At 40.2% G+C, this 22930-nt stretch overlaps 1 protein-coding gene across 2 annotated transcripts; it reads left to right on the top strand.

Annotated features, from left to right (window-relative positions):
• The first annotated feature begins 42 nt into the window (after positions 1-42).
• akt2 (v-akt murine thymoma viral oncogene homolog 2) lies at positions 43-22692 on the top strand. Of its 2 annotated transcripts, none has more exons than XM_084065540.1 (14): positions 43-437; positions 3598-3764; positions 5228-5359; positions 5473-5584; positions 7698-7851; positions 9803-9934; positions 10546-10611; positions 10718-10786; positions 11061-11183; positions 11989-12117; positions 16004-16218; positions 17562-17649; positions 17952-18054; positions 18157-22692. In XM_084065540.1, the coding sequence occupies exons 2-14, from the start codon at positions 3719-3721 to the stop codon at positions 18234-18236; spliced, it is 1449 nt and encodes a 482-aa protein (XP_083921666.1). In that variant the 5' UTR covers positions 43-437; positions 3598-3718; the 3' UTR covers positions 18237-22692. The 2 variants fall into 2 exon arrangements, with proteins under 2 accessions (XP_083921666.1, XP_083921665.1); XM_084065539.1 differs by having other exon boundaries at positions 5470-5584.
• The last annotated feature ends 238 nt before the right edge of the window (positions 22693-22930 follow it).

The following is a 22930-nucleotide window of genomic DNA, read 5'->3' as shown; positions in this document are numbered from 1 at the left end:
CCGGTTGCTTGTTTCTCTCGCAAAAGCTGGCAACACTGGTAGCTTGGATGGACGGATGGCCTATACGCGCTAAGCAGGCGGCCAACTACCACTAAAAGGGAATAAGAGGCTAAAATACAGACATTTTAAACGGTCTGGTGGGAATATATATTTTTTTACGTTGTGGAAATACCCAGTCGTCACGATCGAGTCCAGTCTATTGTAATTCCTCCTGCTGCTTGAAGCACTGCAGCAACAACACAATTAAGACGCACGCCGCCGTTGTGTGTGGGAAGAAAGCAGTGGATCCCTATTGATCCAGTGGATCTAAAAGCTGTGTGATCATTGACAGAGATCAATACACACAGGCTGCCGCTGGAAGGAGAACTGCTGATTACTTTGATCTTTTCAACGCCGCGATAACTACAAAGGCTTTTAGTCAAAACGAAGAAGTCGAGGTAAGAAAACCATGTGGTGGTACACAAGATTTGGTGACCTAGTCAATTATGTTACGTCAGAAGTAACTTTTCAAATTTTTTTGGCTGACGATTTAAAAAAAATGAAAGACAAACAACGTGAATTCGACATCACCTGAAAACGTTTAGGTTTGTTGTCGGAAATAGTACATTCCATAGGTCCCTTCATCATCCTTTGGTGTGAACTGCAAATCAGCGACCTCTGGCGTCACAGGATTCTCTAGTTCGCTGACTTCGGTGTAACGCAGTGAATGCTAGTCCTGGTCTGGCTACAGTGGCTAGCAACACTGGGCTAATAACCTAGCATTTAGCTGGAGACCTGTGCTTTGGTCTTGTGTGTGTGTGTGTGTGTGTGTGTGTGTGTGTGTGTGTGTGTGTGTGTGTGTGTGTGTGTGTGTGTGTGTGTGTGTGTGTGTGTGTGTGTGTGTGTGTGTGTGTGTGTTTGAATACCTTATTAGCAGTTTCAAAAACAAGCACAGGAAAGTATATTTCAATACAAGGTCTGCTCAGAGGATTTTAAACCCAAGAAAACCTATGGCTTGTTTCTATTGAGGTTCTTTGTACTCTGTGTGTGTGTGTGTGTGTGTGTGTGTGTGTGTGTGTCTTTTTTATGGTCCATGTCTACTCCTTACACACTACTGTCAGTTTGGATATCATCCAAATTAACGCATCACATAGGGACTTGCAGTGGTGGAAAAAGTACTATATACTTGTGTACTCAAGTAAAATTATCAATACTGCAATGTAGAAATACTCTATTACAAGTAAAAGTCTGGAATTCAAAATGTACTTGTGTAAAAGTACAAAGGTATTGGCATCAAAATGTACTTTAAAGTGTCCAAAGTAAAAGTACTCGTTATGCAGAATGTCCCATTTCACAAAAAAAATCATTTGAAAATAGCAGATAGGCTATTTTCAAATGTCCGAAATGTTTTGTAGTAATAATCAAGTTATCAATCAATCAAGTAATCAAGTTAATGCATTATCTAACATTTTGGCATCTTAGAGAGGTGCTCGACTTTACTGAGAAATAACGTAAGATTAATACAGAATTAATTAGTCAAAACAGGTTACTGGCCATGTTGTCTAACGTGTTTTATGACTAATTTAGTTGACTTATGATATGATCAAGTTAGTCTTTGCTTGTTTGTATTTGGTTAGGTTAATAAAGTTAAACACACTGACTGTGTTGGGGAGAGAAGTTCTAAAGCTGTGGCTGAAATCATAGGTCATCTTTCCACTTAATGATTGGCCCCAAGAACCATCAGCTTAGCCACTGGCATCAGTAGATCACTGTGGTGGGAAAAGTACTCAGATATTTTACTTTAGTAAAAGTATCAATAGTGCACTGTAGAAATATAAATACTCTGTTTACAAGTAAAAGTTACCGAATTGAACATTTACTTGAGTGAAAGTACAAAAGCCTTGGTATCAAAATGTACTTAAAGTGCCAAAAGTAGAAAGTACTCATTATGCAGAAAGTCCCATTTCACAAGTTTTCAAATGTATTAAAGAGTTTTGAGATCTACAAGCTCACTATGCCTCGCTGAGCTTGTAGATCGGCTATTTTCAAATGGCCGAAATGTATATAGGGCTGAAGTGGGTAATTTATGTCTTTTAATAATAATACAAATCTATATAGTAACTAAAGTTGTCAAATAATGGTAGTGGAGTTTAAAAAAAAAGTACAATATTTGCCTCTGAGGTGTAGTGGAGTAAAATAATTGAAAAATGGAAATACTCCAGTAAAGTAAAAGTACCTCAAAATTGTACTTAAGTACAGTACTTCAGTAAATGTACTTAGCTACTTTACACTACTGGTAGATCATGTGTATGCATCATGCAATGAAATGGCTTGAAACAAAGGGGGAAGTAGGCCTGCCTGCCTTATCGATTTGTATCTATGTAAACAAAGCCGTTCAAACAGACTGTGATCCTCCTGTGGCAGTATGCACCACAGTATCATTTTTCTAGAGATACTTGGAATTTCTATAACACCTAGGAGGATAGCAATTAGCAAAGGCATTAAGACCGGGAACGCATCTGTGTCATTTTAAGATGTCTTTGGATATACAAAAATCGTAAAAACTTGTGTAAATCTGTGTAAAATTTAAATATATATTATTTTTAAAGCGATTTTTTTTCAAAACTCAAATCTTTGCTTCTGGGGATTCTACAAATGTCTTCTAATTCTAAATCCTACAGTTTTTTGAAAAACTTATGTTGCTATATCAGTGGTGCTCCAACATTTTCATGTCAAGGACCCCCAAAATGACATGTATTAGGCCGTGGATCCCCATCTCAAAATATGTTGTTCCAGGGACCCCCATGAAGCAAAGATTTGAGTTACAAATGTTCCATTTAAAAATATATATTCAAATATTCGCACAAATGTTCAAGATTTTTCAAAAAAATAGCAGATCTATAAGCTCATAGCGTGGTAGTCAATAGGCACTCGGTGCCGCGCTATGAGCTTGTAAATCTGCTATTTTTGAATAGCCAAAGACATCTTAAAATGACACCGATGCGTTCCCTTCCCAGTCTTAATGGGTTAAGGAAACCACCAAGGCCATTCTTTTCAGTCAAATAGACCTTTGAGCTTGGCAGTCCATTGCAGACATTTTGCTGATCATTAGATCAATACCAACCACTTGCATAAGTACCCCCCATATTGGCAGTGGTGGAAAAATACTCACACTTTTGACTTAAGTAAAAGTATCAATACTGCAATGTAGAAATACTCTGTTACAAGTAAATGTGCGGCATTCTAAATTTACTTGAGTAAAAGTACAAAAGTATTGGTGGTATCAAAATGTACTTAAAGTACCAAACTTAGAAAGTATGCGCAGAATTATGCAGAATGTCCCATTTCACAAGTTTTCAAATGCATAAAATATGTAAAATCCTTTGAAAATAGCAAATCTACAAGCTCACAAAGCAACGAGTTGTGAGCTTATAGATTGGCTGTTTTCATATAGTGTTCTTTGGAATTTCTGACATGACGGTGTTTTTCACCTAATGTAATAATAGATCTAGTCTAGATCATAGGGCATTTTTGTAGTGTTTTGTGAAAAGGGCTGCTGATTCAAATTGTCAGGTATCTGGCATTTACTGTTAACGGTTTCTGCTGATCTTTTGCCAGGTGTTGTCAAAGTTTTATGTCTGACACACTCATCTGACATACCAGCGACAGGACGAACCACACCCCTTACCCCCACTTTCCCACAGCCCCACCCTGAATCCAGAAAGTCCTCCGCCCCAGCATGAACGAGGTCAGCGTCTTGAGAGAAGGATGGCTCCACAAGAGAGGTGAGACGCATTTTTTTGTTCAAGCATCAATCAATACTGTGACGGTCTTCCTAACCTTGCATTCTCTTTTAAGATTTTAAACATACAGTATAGCTGTTTTATAATAGCACTATAGTTCATGCTCTTATTATGAGTGATTTTTAATGAGTGAGCACTGAGCAGGTAGAGTATGGGCAGTAGTAGGGCGTGTAAAGATGAACTGATAACAATCGGAGATACTATTATAATAATACATACAATCTATATAGCGCTTTTCTAGGTACTCAAAGTCGCGTTACAGAAACAAGATAAAAATAAATGTATTAGGAAGAACTAGTTAAAAAAGGTTTTTAAAAAATATAAAAGAAAGGTAAACAAAAGGAGGGGATTGGGATTTTATGTAGGGAATGCGATTCTGAAAAGGTGGGTTTTGAGTGTAGTTTTAAACGTGGTGAGGGTGGGGGCAGCTCTGTATCATCATTAATGATGCAACTACATCGATACACAGATCCCTGGGTCGATCTAAATCTACCATGAACCAAAAATGGATTTGTTATCAAATTATTATTATTGGTTCACCGAAGCTTTGCAGTTCTACTTTAGTATTACAGTAACTAACCTGCGTTGGAAGTTAACACTCACTGAAAGCTCAACGTTTACAAGTCATGACATTCATTACTTGTAAAAGAATCGCTGCCTCTCATTCGCAATAGCCTACGTCTCATCTCACATTTACCTTTTTTTTATGAGAGCGCTGCAAGGTAAACGAACAAGCCGGCACTATTTACAGCACACGATCAAATCAATAGTTTGGATTGGAAGCTGTGGGTGATGCCTGTACAATGCAGATACGCAAGACACAGTGCTCAAACACAACTCAGTGACGTCTACTGTCTGATATATATACTTGGTTATGCGCCGGTGTTGTGCAGACGAGCACTGAAAATAGCAGATTCTCACAGTCACAACACGTTATGATATTGATAATATGCTATATCTGCGAGATCACATTTCTGGCTGCTGCTATTTTTGTAAAACATATTATTTATGATGCGCCCCACGGTTCAACCCGCTGGTCACGCGGGTTGAACCGCGGGGCGGGTGGACGGGTTATAGATTACGACGCAATTATCGCGGGGCGAGTGAAGCGAGTCAACCCACGGAAGAAAATAAATCACCAAAAAACACCTTCTCTCGCCCTCCCCCTGTCCCCATCTCTCTCTCTCTCTCTGGAAAGCAATTGAATGGACTTGCTTGTGTGTTTTTCTTTTAGGTTGTGGGATGGGCTGGGTCGTTGATTTATATTCATTTTTGCGGGACGGTTTGGGGCGGGTTGGGCTCCCGTGCGGGGCGGGTTATGAAAAAACACTAGTGGATATGTAACCACACTATTGAACACATAGAATACTAGAGCCTCAATTAAGCTGGAACGCAGTCAAACATAAACCCTATTGGCTCACATGTCCTCTGTCCATTTACACCAGGTGAGTACATTAAAACATGGAGGCCTCGCTACTTCATCTTAAAGAGTGATGGTACCTTTGTTGGCTACAAGGAGAAGCCTGAGATGTCCAGTGATCACAGCCTCCCACCACTCAACAATTTCTCTGTTGCAGGTTGGTTTGTCCGCCTCTGTGGGCTTTTTGTATACTCGGTTTTGTGTTTCTGTTGTCGTGAGATGTTCTTTAGCTCCGTCCTAATAGAGCGTCATGTGTGTTGTGCTCAGCAGAATGCCAGCTGATGAAAACTGAGCGACCAAGGCCAAACACATTCGTCATCCGTTGTCTACAATGGACCACCGTGATAGAGCGCACCTTCCATGTGGACAGCAATGAGGAGAGGTGAGGGGAAGTTCAGGGCTATGCAGTCCAAAGGTTTTAACTTAATTCTTGTTTCTTCTCCTTGAGAATTGTATCCAAGTGTTGCAAACTCATTTTTGTGTATTCCCTCTCTCCTTTACCAAAATGTGAAAGGGTTTAAACTCATTATCAGATAGTAGAGTAGACTGTGATTACATCTGACATCTGTGAAGATTCAAATACTTTATTTGTCACATAACTCATACGTAGTATATTAGAAGTGAAATATTGGTGCTAGTAATGTCTAACGTCTATCCATACAGTATATCGTAAATAGGTTTTGATAACTAAGGACCAAATAAAACTAACTGCAACTATAGCATATGGTTGTCTTATAACTAACTTTCAGAGTACATCCCACTGGTTGAGAAACACCTTTTTAGCTGCAGTAAGGACCATAGGACCAAAGAAAGGTTGTGTTAACTAAGCCATGGAGGACTTCAAAAGGCCATTGTATATATTATAAGTACTAGACCATACCCGGTGAAGTGTGCAGGCGAAAGTAGTTGCAAACGTGGGGTTATCCCCCCCCCGTCGCGAGTGCACACACCACGGTACATCCTCATGCGGCCAGAGCTGTCCCCCGTCGCGAACACACACACGTGGCCGTCGCGCAAACACAAATAATGTACATTCTGACACGTGCCTCCCCAACGTGCATGTGCACGTTCGTGTACGTGCATACACTGCCGCGGAGGCGAGTGTTCTGTGTGTGCAACAGTGTAACGCAGTGGGGCTGTAGATGCGACGCATGCGCAGTTTGAGCAGCCACCTAAAAAAGCAGACATAAAAATGCGAATAAACAGCTGAGATTTAGTGATATCAAAAAATGGGCTTCGCAGTCCCATGCACATGGTAATGGTCAATGGCTGTGTGCAATTTGAGATCAATAGCTCCAGGCACTGCCACCGTAAGCATGGCGACATTCTTTGACATAAAAATGCAAATAAACAGCTGAGATTTAGTGATATCGAAAAACGGGCTTCGCAGTCCCATGCACTTGGTAATTGTCAGTGGCTGTGTGCAATTTGAGATCAATAGCTCCAGGCACTGAGGAGAACCGGGCAGAACAATTTTTGGGCTCAGAGGTTTGGTCTCAGGGGTTTGTGGAATTATTGGAGGATTGGAGGATAGAGAAATACATTGTGCAGTATTATATGCATTAAATCTGATTACGTATTCACCCCTAACCTCTCACTCTTAGTCTTCAGTATAAACCCTACTAAACAGTCAAAAAGGACTGAATAGGACTTAACTGTCAACCATTTTCCAAAACACTGCCAATAGATTTTGGAATAATAACTAGATTATTTATTTTATAGATAAAAAATTTCAACTGATAAACCCACCGTAAAATGATCTGCTTCTTCGGCTGATGTTTCCGACGCTGTTGAAAAGTCATGAATGTTTGAAATGGATTAATCGTTCCTCCGAGGCCTATTTTCATATAGACCATACATGGGCAACTGGCAGCCCGGGGGGGCCACATGCGGGCCCCACCTTCACTTAATGCGGCTCGCAGGTTGATATCGGAATACTGATATATTATTTCAGTATTTCAGCTGTTACAATTCCAAACATGCAAACATGACCCGCTTTATGTACTTCAGTCTATATTAGTAGTTTAATGACTAGTATTACAATTCTATTGTCTTTTTTTATGTCCAATGTATTTGTATTTAAGTTCATAAAGTTAACATAAGTATAACTAAATGCATTTTAAATAAGATAGAAATGTTACTTTTCCGGATTCAAATAAAAAAATAGCAAAAAAAAAAAAAAAAGGATTCCATTCAAAATAGCTAAAATAGCCGATCTACAAGCTCAAAACACGCCGCACTGCGATGCGTTTTGAGCTTGTTGATTGTGGGCTTTTTTGCTACATTTGTCAGACAGAATGGTGACTTTAATTTACGAAAAAAGTTAAAATACGGAGATAAGAGGTGTCTGCCCAACAGTATATGCAATGTGGCCCCTCTGGAGTGAGTGTGGAAATATAGTGGCCCTCTCCATCATCAAAGTTGCATCACCCCTGACCATAGCAATCATCAATATAGTAAACTAACTTGATGGTGACACAACACTTGCGTTTCAGGGAGGAGTGGATGCGAGCCATCCAGACGGTGGCCAACGGCCTGAAGAGTCAGCAGCAGGACGAGGAGCCCATGGAGATCAAATTTGGCTCGCCCAGTGACAGCAGTGGAGCCGAGGAGATGGAGGTCGCCATGTCCAAGTCACGATCCAAAGTGGTCAGTGTTCGGCTCACACACCTCACAAAAGAATTCACACCTTCATTGACAAATCGTTAAGTATTTTGTGCATTTCAACGTAGCTTGGTGCAGGTGCGTAGAACAGGACCATGTAACTCCATTCACCCATTAAGACCGGGAACGCATCTGTCATTTTTAGATGTCTTTAGCTATTCAAAAATAGCAGATATACAAGCTCATAGCGCGGCACCGAGTGCCGCGCTATGAGCTTGTAGATCTGCTATTTTTTGGATAAAATCTTGACAATTTGTGCAAATCTTTAAATATATATATTTTTAAAGCGAGCATTTGTAAAATATTTTGTAATGACAATGGGTACAACGGGTACAACCGCGGTATTGCATAAACAAAGGGCATCCTGTACATTCGTTCCCAACGGGCATCGTTCCCAAAGGGCATCAGCCTAGTAATAATAAAGGCAAGAACAAGAATGAAAAAGAACCCCCAGATTAAAAAAAAAAAATAGCAGATATACAAGCTCATAGCGCGGCACTCTGTGCTGAGATTGTATATCTGCTATTTTTTTAACTCTCTCAGTGCCAAGCCACGAGTTATCCCGAGTTTTTTCTGAATGCCCTCAGTGCCAGAACGAGTTTTCCCGAGTTTAAAATGTTCAGAACCCAAGATATCATTATCTGAAGATGCGCAGCTCCATCCACTCTTTGTTTAACTTATAACTGAAAAGGGCTGTATCTCGCTTCCCTAAGCATTTTTTTTTTACTTTGAAAAAAAGAAAAAAAGATCTGGCACAGTATGAACATATTTTTTTATTTCATTGGCACTGAGAGAGTTAATAGCCAAAGAAATAAAAAAAATACACACAGATGCGTTCCCGGTCTTAATAGGTTAAGCCTAATGTATTCCCTTCCGCACGTTGTAAACGGTAGACCTACAAGCTCACAACGCGTGGGTAGGTCTTCTGTTTTTGATGCACGCAGCGCAACACTGTCGTGCGACGAAGTATGAATCAGGCTTAGGGCTGTCCCCTAAAAGTCGACGCGGCGGGGTGAGGAGCCCCACGTCGACTCGCATTCCTTGAGTCGAGCCGTCAAAAAAAAGGGGAGGGGGGTGTGCGTGCGCGGTAAACTAGCAGGAGAAGCACGCGTTGCAAGAACTGGAGGAGGAGTGGTTATATCACAGGTGAAAAGTGAAAGTGAAAACAACATGTTTGGAAGCATTTCGAGGTTAGGACATAATTAGTTATGAAGGACGTTATGAAGAAATTTGAGGGCAGTGTAAAAGGTATATAAAATAATCGTTCATTAATCTTTATCGAAGCAAAAGTTTGACATAATCGTGATATTGATTTCAAGTTATATCACCCAGCCGTAGCTACAGGGACTGTATTCTTCCATTGTTTGTTACTGAACATATATGTTGTCTGCTGACTTGGCCCTCTTGCCCTGAGGACTTTTGTTTGTTAATTGAGGTTGATGGAAATGCTTTTTTTTCTAATCTAAATTCCAAGAATGGAAGAGCTCTCAGTAGCTTGATTCTTGTGTAAATAATTACTTGAAGTTTATCTTTTATTTTTTAAGATAGACAACATTGCTGTTGTTCTCTGCTTTAGACGAGGCTTTCCAGTGTGAGTACTTAAGCCAGGAATCGTCCTATGTGCATAACTGTAGTCAGAGGCTTTCAGAATGTGGCATAGCCATTTCCTGTTCCAGTTCATTCATTTTCCCATAGCCTTGTTTGATTGGATCCGCCACAGGTTTGAACTGGAAACGCATATGACACCTTCACCTGTGTTTCTAGTTCATATCTTCTGCTGAGCCAATCAAACGAAGCTACAGGAAAGTAAAGTGAAACAGGTATGCCACCTTCTGAAAACCTGGTACTACAGTTATGCTCAGACACTATTGGTGCGCTGCTAGACATGTCATCTTAATCCACGCATCTCTCTCTCTCTCTCTCCTTGTCCCTCCAGACCATGAGTGACTTTGACTACCTGAAGCTATTAGGCAAGGGCACATTTGGCAAAGTGATCCTCGTCAAGGAGAAGGCCACTGGGATGTACTATGCCATGAAAATACTCCGCAAAGAAGTCATCATTGCCAAAGTGAGTGCTAATTTCACTGTCACCACAGGGAATTAGGCCTGTCGCAATTATTACATAATCTAATCGCAATTATTTGAGATAATCGCAATTATTTGAGATAATCGCAATTATTTTTCGTAATCGTTTCCATGTTGAGAAATGTTCATACATTTTCAAATGCTATACTATTGAAACTATACTACAGAAATGGCTGATCTACAAGCTTACGCACGTTGTAGATCAGCTATTTCCGCTATTTTTACTACATTTTAAAGTATCCAATGATATCTTTGTATAAGTTATTTGTCATATGCAATATTTGATTACGAAGCCTAAAAAGCAACCAGAAATGTTATATTATATTCATATGTTTCAATGTCAAAAACACAATTAAATCGATAATCGCAATTACTTGTGTGACAATGAATCATCAACTACTACAATCAGCCCTACAGGGAATTCACATAGCATGGTGATACATTTCATACAACTGTCATCTAATGGTGTGTGTGTGTGTGTGTGTGTGTGTGTGTGTGTGTGTGTGTGTGTGTGTGTGTGTGTGTGTGTGTGTGTGTGTGTGTGTGTGTGTGTGTGTGTGTGTGTGTGTGTGTACTCTGTTTGTATAATACTAGGATGAGGTGGCACACACAGTTACAGAGAGCAGAGTTCTCCAAAATACAAGGCATCCATTCCTGACGGTGAGCTACTAACTCCTGGACAACTTTGTTCTCCATAATTGTTCGAATCAAATAAGTTACATTTAAAATAAACTGGTGCCAACTATTTGTTTTGTCCACTCCTTAGACACTAAAATATGCCTTCCAAACACATGACCGGCTATGCTTTGTGATGGAGTATGCAAACGGTGGGGAGGTGAGTTCTGTTATTAGTTTTCCCTTCGAATCACATCTGTCCATTTAATCATATTAAATTAATTTTATTATAGAATCTTTCTTATGTATGTGTGTGGAGTGCAGCTCCAGGTACTTGACAAACAGTATTAGGACAGCAGACAATATAGTGACAGGGAACACACAGCAAGGAAATCATATTAACGATGTATACTCACTGTATGTGTTGTGTTGACATGTATGACCTTTTGAGAAGATGCTCACTTGTTCCTCCATATCCTTATTTTTCTCTGCAGCTCTTCTTTCACTTATCCCGAGATAGAGTATTCACAGAAGACCGGGCGCGATTTTATGGTGCCGAGATAGTGTCTGCACTGGAATACCTACACTCACGCAATGTAGTTTACAGGGACCTAAAGGTAATGCATCCTCTCTTCCCTTATCGATACCCTATAATCCACAGTCTGAACAGACATTATTTTAGCTTGAACAGACAGTTCAAGAGGGGAACATGATGCCAAGGAATCAGAAGACTGGTCTATTGTTACAAATGGGTGATATCAGGGTTTGTATGTGCGAGAAATCCTTGAATGTGCTTGAATTTGCATGTCATTTTTATAAGGTGCTCGAATTCTTTTGTAAAATTCTGGAAATGTTTTAAATTGTGTGTTGCTTAATCATATGCTGAAATCCAACATCCTGCAAGGGAGACGTTGTTGTAGGTAACACTAAATCCATAAAGCTGGATGTATACCTTTTTTGATGACATGCTCACTATTCAAACTGTACACTGCATACTTAATATTGTGTCTATTAAACTGAAGCACGGACATCACACAGAGCTATGTTGGTGTCATCATCATGACATTACCAGGGATTACTACTTCTTATGTCAGCTTCTCTTTTGCTTCATGTAAATGTCTTAATACCAATCTTCAATCAATTTACTATCAATCATACTTCAATCAAGTAACAGCACTTCTGTTATGTAATGTATGGAGTCTCTCCACGTAATGTCTCTCCACCTCAGCTGCCAAGGTCATATGTAAACAGAAAAGCAGGATGCCACTATGTCCTCTACTTAATGGGAAGGTCTCATGTTCATTACCTTCTGGCGTGCCCGTGAGCGCTCAACCCCATGGCCGTTCACCTCTTCCATGTTGGTGTGGATAAGAACATCAGCTAAGTGTTTAAAGTGTAAAGTTATCTTGTTTCCTTCTTCAGCTGGAGAACCTAATGCTGGACAAGGATGGGCACATAAAGATAACAGACTTTGGCCTGTGTAAAGAAGGCATTACTGACGGGGCCACCATGAAAACCTTCTGTGGAACCCCAGAATACCTGGCCCCAGAGGTAACTTCCATAATACCATTTTATTTGTCTGACCACAACTATGTAATTGTCCACGTGAGCATGTGATTGAAACTCATACTGGTTAGCATATTGAGTTCATAGACATGATGGATACATTTTAATGTAAAGTATGAAGAATTGAAACTATTTTGTAACATTAATTATTTAAGTAAAAGTCGGTACACCACAGGGCTCATCCCAATATTTTTCATTATGAAGGGGTAAGGTTGATTGGAAGGAAGGTGCTTCAAGAGCTGGCGGATTGCCATGAAACTTGATGAGTGCATTCATTCTTCCCGGAGACTAGTCTTGCGTTGCCGATGACACACCTATGCCCACTGCTTTGGAAACCAATCCTGTCACCACCCAATATGAAGGGCCCCCCCCCATGAAACATTGCATTGGCGGCGTAATGCAGGATTTTTTTAAAACTAGCAATGAAAGCTGGGAGATTGTCCTCACTATCTAGTTGAGGCATTTAGAGGCTTATGCTGCGTTCATCTTCTGATTTTGGTAACTCCATGGCTTTTCCTCTAACGGCACTCTTTGGCCAAAATGTCAACTGCACAAGTGTCTCGTAATCTAATGGAGAGGTTGCAGGAGGAACCCTACTAAAGACATTTGTCCTACCAAGACAAGATATCTCGGAAAAAACGTCCTGGGTTGTTAGGAGCAGTACTATGACCTCTAGGGGCTGCTGGCGGGGCTGGCTAGTAAAAGGTTTTGGTATAAAGGTTGTAACAATACAGATGCATTGCACCAGGCAGTAGGTTCAGTTTATCAACAACACAATGATTTTCTGGTTAAAATGTGGCTTGGTGGAATTCTGTGCTCTCTTTTTTCAATTATTCTTTTTTTATTACCGTACTTACCCAGGTTAGGACGTTTTTCCATAAAGTAAATGATAATCAAATGGTGCACTTGACTGGCCAGGGACAGAATGCTGGTGGTAAAGGCCAGCAGTATGCATGCATTGTTGCTTCTTTAAATTAAAAACAATTGTGTTATTAGACCTGTATATGGACTACAGTAGTTTGACGATATATGATGGCAAAAAGTGAAAATTCATTCATTCAAGTTTGATGATTTCTTGAGATTACACTTAGTAAATTACTATCAGTGTGTTGAAAATAAAACAAGAACAATTTAAGAACAAGGAAGAACATGTACAGATATAACTATTTCAAAAAACAATTGCATATTGCGGTGACATGTTTGGTCACCAAGGTTCTTAAACGACTCATGGGCACTAGAGTATTTAATCTATGAGTATTCTGCATTCCATGAGGTAGGACCACAGAAGCCAAATGCAGGTCTACCAAGTTCAGAATGAACTCTGGGCACCTTAAGTGTGAGCCAACTACTCGATCAGGTGTGATAGGGTCCAGAGGTACATTCCAAAAGTGATGAGATGTAACTAGGGCAATCTCCAATTATGGCTTTATATGGAAACGGATGCTAGTGTAATTCCCGTCTCTCTGCCCGAGGAGGACCAATCCAACCTTGTAGTATAAGATACTGTGGTGAGTATCATAACTATCACTGGTAATTAATTATGGATCTAGGGAGCAAGGATGTTGCCTGGCATAGCGGTTTGTGCATCAGCAGGTCTGTTCATGTCAATTTTAGATTGTGTATATATAAAAATGAATAAGAGCATATCTATTTAGGTTTGCTATCAAGATGAAGGCATGTTGTTCACTAAGGCCCTGCTCCAAACTGGGGCCATAAGCCATATGTATGAAGGGTGTGTACGAATAAAAAATATTCTGAGCTAAAACAAAACCTGACGTGAGTAGGTATGTACCTCAGTGCACCTCAGTCCATACTCTGCGGTACGCCCATTTTATGGGAGTTTTGTGCAGCAAAGAATCGTGAGGAGAGATTACAGAGTGCTACGTTCTCTCCTGTGGCTGTGACACTTGCCTTGTGGGCACTGATCCATTTTATGGCCTGCTTTTTGAAGTCTCACCACTTGTTCTTTATTTCTTCCACAATGCATTGCTCTGAACCAACGCGTGTGTCAACTTCTTCAACTTCAAACTACTTTATTTTCCTTTCGGAACTTTGTTTGTGCACTGGTTTAATACATACATTACATAGATACCCAGGTCACTAGAAAAAAACGTACAACATTTAAAACTACATTACTTAAAAAGCATGATATATTAAAATCCATATCAACCTATAATTCTACAAAGCTCTGTGCCTCTGTACGTACTGCGTGCGTCCCCAAAACTCTTCTGCCCGGTTCTCCTCAGTGGCTGAAGCAGTTGATCTGCATTTGCACACAGCCATTGACCATTACCATGTGCACTGAACACTGAAGCCCGTTTTTCGCTTTCCCCAACTGTCAGCTTTTGATTAGCGTTTTTGTGTTCGCTGGCTCCCGGGTTGCCAAATCATGAGCATGAATCGTGCATGCCACATCTGTGAAACAAGCGGACCATTACACACTTTGGGTGCTTATATCCCCTGACAGGTATGGTCTAGTGTATATAAATAATATAAATGATATGCAACCTATGTGTTTACTAGCGTCCATCAGGTGGAAGGGAAGTTAAATAGTCCAACGTCCTTGGTGGGGGCAGTCCGGGCTCCACCAGACATAGGCGTTCAGCAGCCTGAGGCCCTTTTGGTGAATGTCGAGGCTCTGTATCGACGGCCTGAGGGCATTATTCTGTAATGGATGTGAGGCGTGTGTGTGTGTTGTCCTCAACTATTTTTGAGGCCTTCTTTACTGTCCGTTTCTTGTGTCTTCTGGTCCTTCCCAATGAACTTACCACTGATCTTAACAACCCTGTCGAGAGTTTTCCTGTTGATGACACGTGTCATGCCAAACCACGCTGTGTGTGTCCGTCCATTTTTTTTTGATAGGCCAATTCTACACTTCAGGATAGAGGGTAGCACCGGTCCGCCCGGAACAGAAGATCCGAGCTGAGAACCGAACTGGGTTGGGGCCAAAATATTGACTTGTCCCTCGGGCACGGGTCGGATCAGTTCCAATTGCCGCGTATCTTGGTCGGATCCATCAGCGTGAAACTGCACACACAGGGCAGAACCTCTGCCCTGCATCAGCCTTTTATCGCGCTTTATATCGATGTTTGTCCAAACATCATGCGAATCGGTACACATTATCTCTATCTATATCTGTCCGATTTTTCATATTCCATCCTGATTGGCTTAGATTGGCATCTAAAGTTTGCAGGAATGGAAGAAATGCCACCCTTTTCACATTGGCTTATTATAGCGCCACCAGCAGGCCCATTTTTGCAAAACACAATTTTTTATATTACTCCCACAGATTTTCAATGTGTAGGCTACCAAGTACATCAAATCGGTACACATTATCTCTATAGTTATGTCATCAAGACGGAGCGGTCCGATTTTTCATATATCAGGAGCACATTTTTCTATTTTAATTTATTTTTGTGTGGCCATAGCTGAATGGGTAGAGAAGATCCCAGGTTCAATTCACAGCTGCGGCTAGGTGTTGAGGTGTCCATGAGCAAGACATTTAACCCCTACCTGCTCCCCCCTAGTGCTCGATATGACTACCTGAGGGCAGTGTTAATTTTGTCGACTAAGACTAAAACACTAAGACTAAAAGACTAAGGTTTTGATATTTAGTCGACTAAGAATAGATTAAGGCTAAACCATTTCAGAAGACTAAAATAGGACTAAAACTAAATCGTGTGTTATTCAAAAGACTAAGACTAAATCAGAATTTGCTGTCAAAATGAACACTGCCTGAGGAGTGATACTTGATAGCTTGAGCCTGAACTGCTTTCTTATCTAGTCTATATAAGGGTTGCTAAAATACAAATTGTAACTTATTTTTGCCTTGGTATTTGTCTCACGTTCCCTTCCATTCCTACCCTACCAGGTGCTAGAAGACAATGACTATGGCCGGGCAGTAGACTGGTGGGGTCTGGGTGTAGTCATGTACGAGATGATGTGCGGCCGGTTGCCTTTCTACAACCAGGACCACGAGCGTCTGTTTGAACTCATCCTCATGGAGGAAATCCGCTTCCCCAAGAACTTGGCCCCGGAGGCCAAGGCCCTGCTGGCAGGCCTGTTAAAGAAGGACCCCAAGCAGAGGTATGTGTAGATAAGCAAGTACAAATGGTGATTGATAATTGATAGCCCTGCACCCCTACTCCACTGTAAATGGAACGTCAGCCAGTGGACAGTTGAAGTTCTAAAATGATTGCATTGTGCTACGTTGTCAGAAAATCTTATAAGCTCCGGGTCAGGATAATTTGTTTTATTAACCTTTATTTATGCAGGTGAAGAGGTGAAGTCCCATTAAAGGAGAGATCCGGACCCAAATACATATATATTGTGTCTGCCTATAATCATTCACCAACATACCTGATGCAGTTGACTTTTTTCAGAGAAGCCTCTGTGCTCCATTCTGCAGACCCCTTCCACAGCTAGAATGGAGCCTAGAGTATTATAAATCTAATTCGGCTATTTTCGTCGCTCCAAACTTCTTCTTTTTTTCAGGAATCCTCTCTATGTAGTGTCCTGGCACTCATACATGCACTGTTTGTCACTTATGAGCTGCTGTTCGTACAGAACGGCTCTGATGCGTGAACTGTCACGAGATTCTCGCGTCCTGCGAGATTTCGCGTGTATCGCTTCCCCTCCCCTCATAAGTGACAAACAGTGCAAGCCAGTGTGAGTGCCAGGACACTACATAGAGAGGATTCCTGAAAAAAAAATAAAGTTTGGAGCGACGAAAATAGCCAAATTAGATTTAGGCTCCATTCTAGCTGTGGAAAGGGTCTGCAGAATGGAGCACAGGGGCTTCTATGAAAAAAGTCAACTGCATCAGGTATGTTGGTGAATGATAGGGGTGTGCCGATATATCGTCCCGCGATATATCGCGATACGTTTTCGCGACGATATGTATCGTTTTGGGAAAAAAAAATATCGTTTTTGAAAAAAAAATTTTTTTTTTTTTTTTTTTTTTTTTTTTTAACAATCATAATAATCAGGCATGCAAACGGCCCCGAAGTGAAAAGAGTGACAACATGTTTTTTTTTCGGGTCAGGTGTCATACTATTTGGATTCAAAACGGCTATTGTAGCTGAAAAGCAACAAGTTTGCATGTCTGAATAATGCAAAAACAGAATTATTTGTTTGCATTTTCTTTTTTCTCCTCCATATATTTTCATAATAAAAAAAGTGCGTATCGTATCGTATCGAAATCGTATCGAAGTTGTGAGCCAAATATCGTATCGTATCGTTTCGTGAAATTAGTGTATCGGCACACCCCTAGTGAATGATTATAGGCAGACACAATATATATGTATCTGGATCTCTCCTTTAAGATGGATCTCCTTTATGAGGCATCCCTCTTAAAATTCAGTACTTTAGTGGTCGGTGTCAAAGGAAAAGCTTTGGGTGTTAACACTGGTGGCATTCACTGTTTTCAGGCTTGGAGGCAGCGCAGAAGATGCCAAAGAAGTGATGACCCATAAGTTCTTCATTTCCATCAACTGGCAGGATGTTGTGGAGAGAAAGGTGAGGATATCATTGAACAGAGAGTGTCAAGGAAATTACACAAAATAGACTTCATAACTTGCCATCTAATTGCTGTCCGAACGTGTGATCTGCAGTGTCCAGTAACACTTTGTGCGAGTCCTGTATGTCAATTTTAAATGTTGGTAATCCTTTGTGAATTTTTAAATGTTCAAGCTGCCTCTGCAGCATTCCCTGAAGCATGTTCCTGGTTGGAACCTCACGCTTGGTAATAATATGTTTCAGATTTTCCTAAGTTAGGATTTCATATGTAACAAACTTTCGTCTCCCCCCCCCCCCCGTAGCTTATTCCACCCTTCAAGCCCCAGGTGACGTCAGAGACGGACACACGTTACTTCGATGACGAGTTCACTGCACAGACCATTACCGTTACACCTCCAGACAAGTGTAAGCACATCCGCTTTTATTGTGAGACCGTAGCATAAATTAGGCTTAAGTAACCAATGAACTTCTTGACCAATGAACATGCATTCCTTCTGTGTCCTCCAGATGACAGCATAGACCCAGAGGATTCAGACCAGCGCACGCACTTCCCCCAGTTCTCCTACTCCGCCAGCATACGGGAGTGACCGTTCAAACACTCAAAACAAGCAGGCAGGCTAACACCTTCACAACCACGTCCCTCTACACACACACGCAGACACACACACACACACACACACACACACTTGCACTGCTGGGGAATCTGAATGACGCAACCACAAACTGGCACAAGACACATTTTCCATCAGTCTGTCTACACACATAACTCACGCAGTCATACACAAGAAAGCAAATAAATGCACGCCAGGAGATCAACGTGAAGATGAGACATGGATCGCAGAGCATGACAAGGAAACAAGCGGTGAATAACTGACCTCAGCAGGTTTGCGTGTGGAGACCGGTGGCTTCGTCTCTTGACTCCCACCAGGGCCGGCTTATGCCCTGCCTACAGGACCTGTCGCACTACTCTGGGGCTCCACATCTATCCCTTGACCTCACCATAACCAGGTTATGCCAGCAAAGTACCATCTTTCCACCAGCTGAACCCATGCTTCACACCAAAATGCTCACACACAGACGCCCGTGCGCATAGAAATGGACATATGCCAACACACCAACCCTTGCATAGACTGCATTATGTACAAACCTACTTGATAGAATTTTAAAAAGGTTGAATCAAATTTTTGAAAAATTGAGAAGATTCTTTTTTTCGGGGGGGGGGGGGAGCATTGATTGTTACGGTTTTAAATATAAAGCCATATTTCTGCAATTTCTTTTTTTTCTTCTTTTTTTTTTTTACAAGTGCTCTTTCTGGAACTTGCTGTTACAAATCAAGTGTGGGACTGTTCCTACAGAGTGGGAAAGAGGCAGGGGCAGAATGATATCATGGGGAGAAAGTGGACGAAACCTAAAGGAGAGAGCCCTTTCTCCAATTGCACTGTGTGTGTTGGTTTGAATGTGTGCGCGTAAGACTGCGAGAGAATGTATGAACAACCCATTTGAATCTTGACCATCCATTTGCTGTTTTTTTAGAATTTTTGTTTTGTTTTTTAGTTTTTCATTTCTGAACGTTGGTGAGTAAAGGTGTCAGTGTAGGGGAACAAAAAGGAAGAGGAATCGTGTTAGTGCTTAGGTTTGTAAGATATGGTATTAATACCAGTAAGAGAGAGGGTAAAGCTCAATTCATGCTTCATCGCTTGACTTTGTCACTTGTCGAAAAGAATGGATTAGATATTTTCGGCAAGCGACAGAGTATGAATTAGGCATAAGAATAACAGAGTTGACCCCCGTGGGAAAAGGCCAGTCCAGGTGACCATAGCTATTTAATATCTTTGTTCCATTGGTTGTCACTTCCTGCGTGAGCCAGGAGTATCTTTGTTATTTTAATAAGCATTTGAATGTTCCCGTATTTAAAGAATGGAAGAAAAAGTTCAATCATTGATTCATTTTTATTGCGATGAGGCCAAAATTTGACTGAAGTGGTGGATATTTGCCAGTTCAATGATTCCACTTGTAATGTTATTTGGTTTTGTGTTTTCTTTAAATCCTGTGTTTGAGTGCATAAATCTGCAAAGTCCTTTATTCTGGGCTAAAGCCTGATGTATACTTTTCTGCACGCTGATGTCTCGCACTGAAAAATAGCAAATCTACAAGCTCATAATGCTGGGCCGTATTGTGAGCTTGTAGATTGGCTATTTTCGGTGTGCGACACGCACACACCCAAGTATAACTCAGGCTTAAATAGTAGGCCAGGGTCCCCCTCAGTGTATACTGGAGTACACTATCAGTCACTTTTGTTTTTTAATGCTCATGTTGACACGAGCTTAATTACTCCATATTGCTGGAAGAGATGTTAGTTGCTCTTTGAGCTTTACTAAAGGAACATCATTCTTTTTTAAATTTTGTTTTTATTTTTCCTCCCTTAAGTCCACATATTCCTTCCTTTGGAATTCGCGTTGTATTGTTTTAAAAGTATATATATTATATTAAAATATATATAAGTTTTAAAACATGTTTGCTTTCTTTTAAGTTCTTCATTTTGGGGTTTCCATGAGGATTGTTTAGTCAGTGTAACACCGTTATCACCAAATGTAACTCTTTGATTTTGTAAATTGTTTGAAATGAACATTTTGTTATGAGAGCTATGAGCAGCCTTTATAAACCAATGTACTTTCCTCAAAGAAATTAAATATAACTGAGGCATCGTGATGGTTTAAAAAGGTTTTTAGTTTTAAATGGCATTGAAGATAAGATGAGCCTGCACACTGAAAACATTAATATATTCCATTGTATTAACATGTCTATCCTCATTTAAAGAAAATGTGTTGCTATCAATGCTTTCAGCGTCTCCTCAGACTCGTATAATGTTTCTTTGCAGTACCTTTCACATTAGCTTCCTCCAAAGTATTTGATATATACTCTACACTATTTTTCTTTTAGATTACTCAAGCCAAATTGAGCTCAAATCTAACAAGTCCATAATCTTTAATGTTGATTAAACATTCGGTTAACAAATGTGGTAAAATATATGAAATACTATCCTGTTTAGATTACTGAAAATAATGGCATTTTTAGAATAAAAATATGCTTCGTGGTTTAAAGTTAGTAGACCATTAACATTTCTCTTGTCAGTACAGTTACTGAATGAGAAATGCAACCATTATAAGAGTTAATTCTATATTGGTGCTGTAGTGTTCAGAAGGATAATGAAATGGAATCAAAATGAGATGGCTATAATGTTTAGAGAACTGTTAGCGATAGATGTTTTGTGATTCATTTATGTAGCAGTCTGGAATACCCCTCATTTCATGTCAGCAACAGCTCTTTAGTGTGTGTGTGTGTGTGTGTGTGTGTGTGTGTGTGTGTATTTGTGCATTTGAATTGCTTGATATTCAAGAGCATTTGAGAGAAAAACAACAAAAATGTTATAATTCATGTTGATATCGTGGGACAAAGTAATGATGGTAATAACAGTTTATAAGGCACTTTTGTATCAGTTACAAAGTTAAGTTTCACTGGCTGCCTGTGAGTTTTTCGTCTGAATTCATAGATCTCACTCTGTTCTTCCAGAAGTTTCTGCTGTCATCTCAACACACCTTCCCCTTTTTTGTGAATGCAGTTTTAATTGCATAGCTTTCCCTACACTTGACAATGACCTGTAAATGTTGAGTCCTGTAACAGTGCATCTGGGGAGGGGAGTATTAGAGGCCAGGCAGCTCTGCTGCCAGTTTCTAATGTTATTGACAGTATTCTTCTTTTTCCTAAAACTGCTTTCCTATGAACGGAATAGAAAAAGAAAAAAGCACAGAGGTCTAGTCCAGTTTTAGTTTAGTTTAGTTTTCCAGTCTGAAATTCTAAATTTAAAAAATGTGATCATAATCTGCTGAATTTGCTACAATCTGCTGTACTTGCTCACAATGCAATGTGTTGTGTGTTTGTAGATCTGATATTTTCAACAACAAAAAAGGGAATATTTTGGAAACATTTTAACAACAAATCTTGTCCCTGGCAAAAAAATGTTCTCAAATGGGAGTCCGAGGCCAATACGTTTTTATTTTGCGGACCTTGACATGAAATAGTTTAGGAATCACTGGTTACCCACCAGACATCACCCCCCTCTCTCCCTCCTATTCATCATACAATTGAGTGACAAGGCAACCCTTGGTTTGTTTTGTTCCCTCACAGTAAAATAGTTCTGGGTTCAAACCTAGAGGGTGCCTCTCTTCTCCATTTGATACTTTTTTCCTCCTATTCTCTTCATCCCCCTTTTCTCCTCGTCATCTCCTCTGTGTCTTTCTATTCTCTGCTTCTTCAACTTATGCTCCTTTCTCCTCTGCAACTTCGTCTTCTTCTTCTCTACGTTTTACTGTCAGATGTATATGCTACAGCTTTGCAACTTTTGTCAAAATGTAGTCTCAAGTTGTTGAATTCAGATAAACTTTTGGAAATTATGAACTGTAAAGATATTTACCTTTATAATTATTGTGCAAATGCCACAAAAATGGCAATGCAGCATCTTCAGACCTTCCCTGTCAGAATACATTGTGGTATTTTCATTTCGACAAAATTTCCACAGCACATCAAAATATCTGATTGAAAATGGTATCGTACACTTTTTACTTCACTTCTTCCTTAATTCTTAACAGTGTTTTCCTTTTCACCCTCTTCTCCTTTTTATTCTTCCTCCTCTTGTTCACATCTTCTCGTCTTCATCTTCCCCTACATCTTCTCTTCATCTTCTCTTCTTCATTTTATCTTCTCCTTGCCCGGCCCCATCTCATTGCTACTAGCAGCTAATTTCCTTGATTCCATGAAAACCTAATATGTTGAGATTTGGGAATGGTAGACTACTTGACTCTATAGTGCTCTCTCTCTCTCATGTTCTTCTTGAAGAGATGGACCTGAGCAAAAGCGAATGATGATTCTTTTTTTCTTTTCTTTTTTTTGTCTAACCATAACAATACTGGAAACCAAGGGTTTGTAAACTTAATGATAAGTCACAGATGAAATTAATTTGCAATAAATATATTTTTAACAAATTAATTATTAATACATAGATGCCATTGGTTCTTGCCGCTGTTGCTGCTATGACACATGAATTTCCCTCCAGGGATCAATAAAGGCTTATCTTATCTCATCTTATATCTTATCTTATCTTTCACATGCCACAACCAAACTGTGTGTAGGAATTCTTTGCCTTTGTTCTTGATATCATAGGCTAGTATTTTCTCACTCCCACCCCCAGTGTTACACTGAAATGGGTAACCTATCAAAATTGCAA

Source organism: Gymnoscopelus microlampas (assembly GCF_963454915.1).
Source record: "Gymnoscopelus microlampas genome assembly, chromosome: 8".
Classification (NCBI taxonomy): domain Eukaryota; kingdom Metazoa; phylum Chordata; class Actinopteri; order Myctophiformes; family Myctophidae; genus Gymnoscopelus; species Gymnoscopelus microlampas.
The sequence above is the reverse complement of the archived record's forward strand: the minus strand, read 5'-3'. Positions and strand labels throughout refer to the sequence as shown.

Coding starts and splice junctions, on each gene's coding strand:
- akt2 (XM_084065539.1), top strand. CDS start 3,719: ATGAACGAGGTCAGCGTCTTGAGAGAAGGATGGCTCCACAAGAGAG. Junction 7,852..9,802: donor CCAAGTCACGATCCAAAGTG/GTCAGTGTTCGG, acceptor TTGTCCCTCCAG/ACCATGAGTGACTTTGACTA. Junction 18,055..18,156: donor CGTTACACCTCCAGACAAGT/GTAAGCACATCC, acceptor TGTGTCCTCCAG/ATGACAGCATAGACCCAGAG.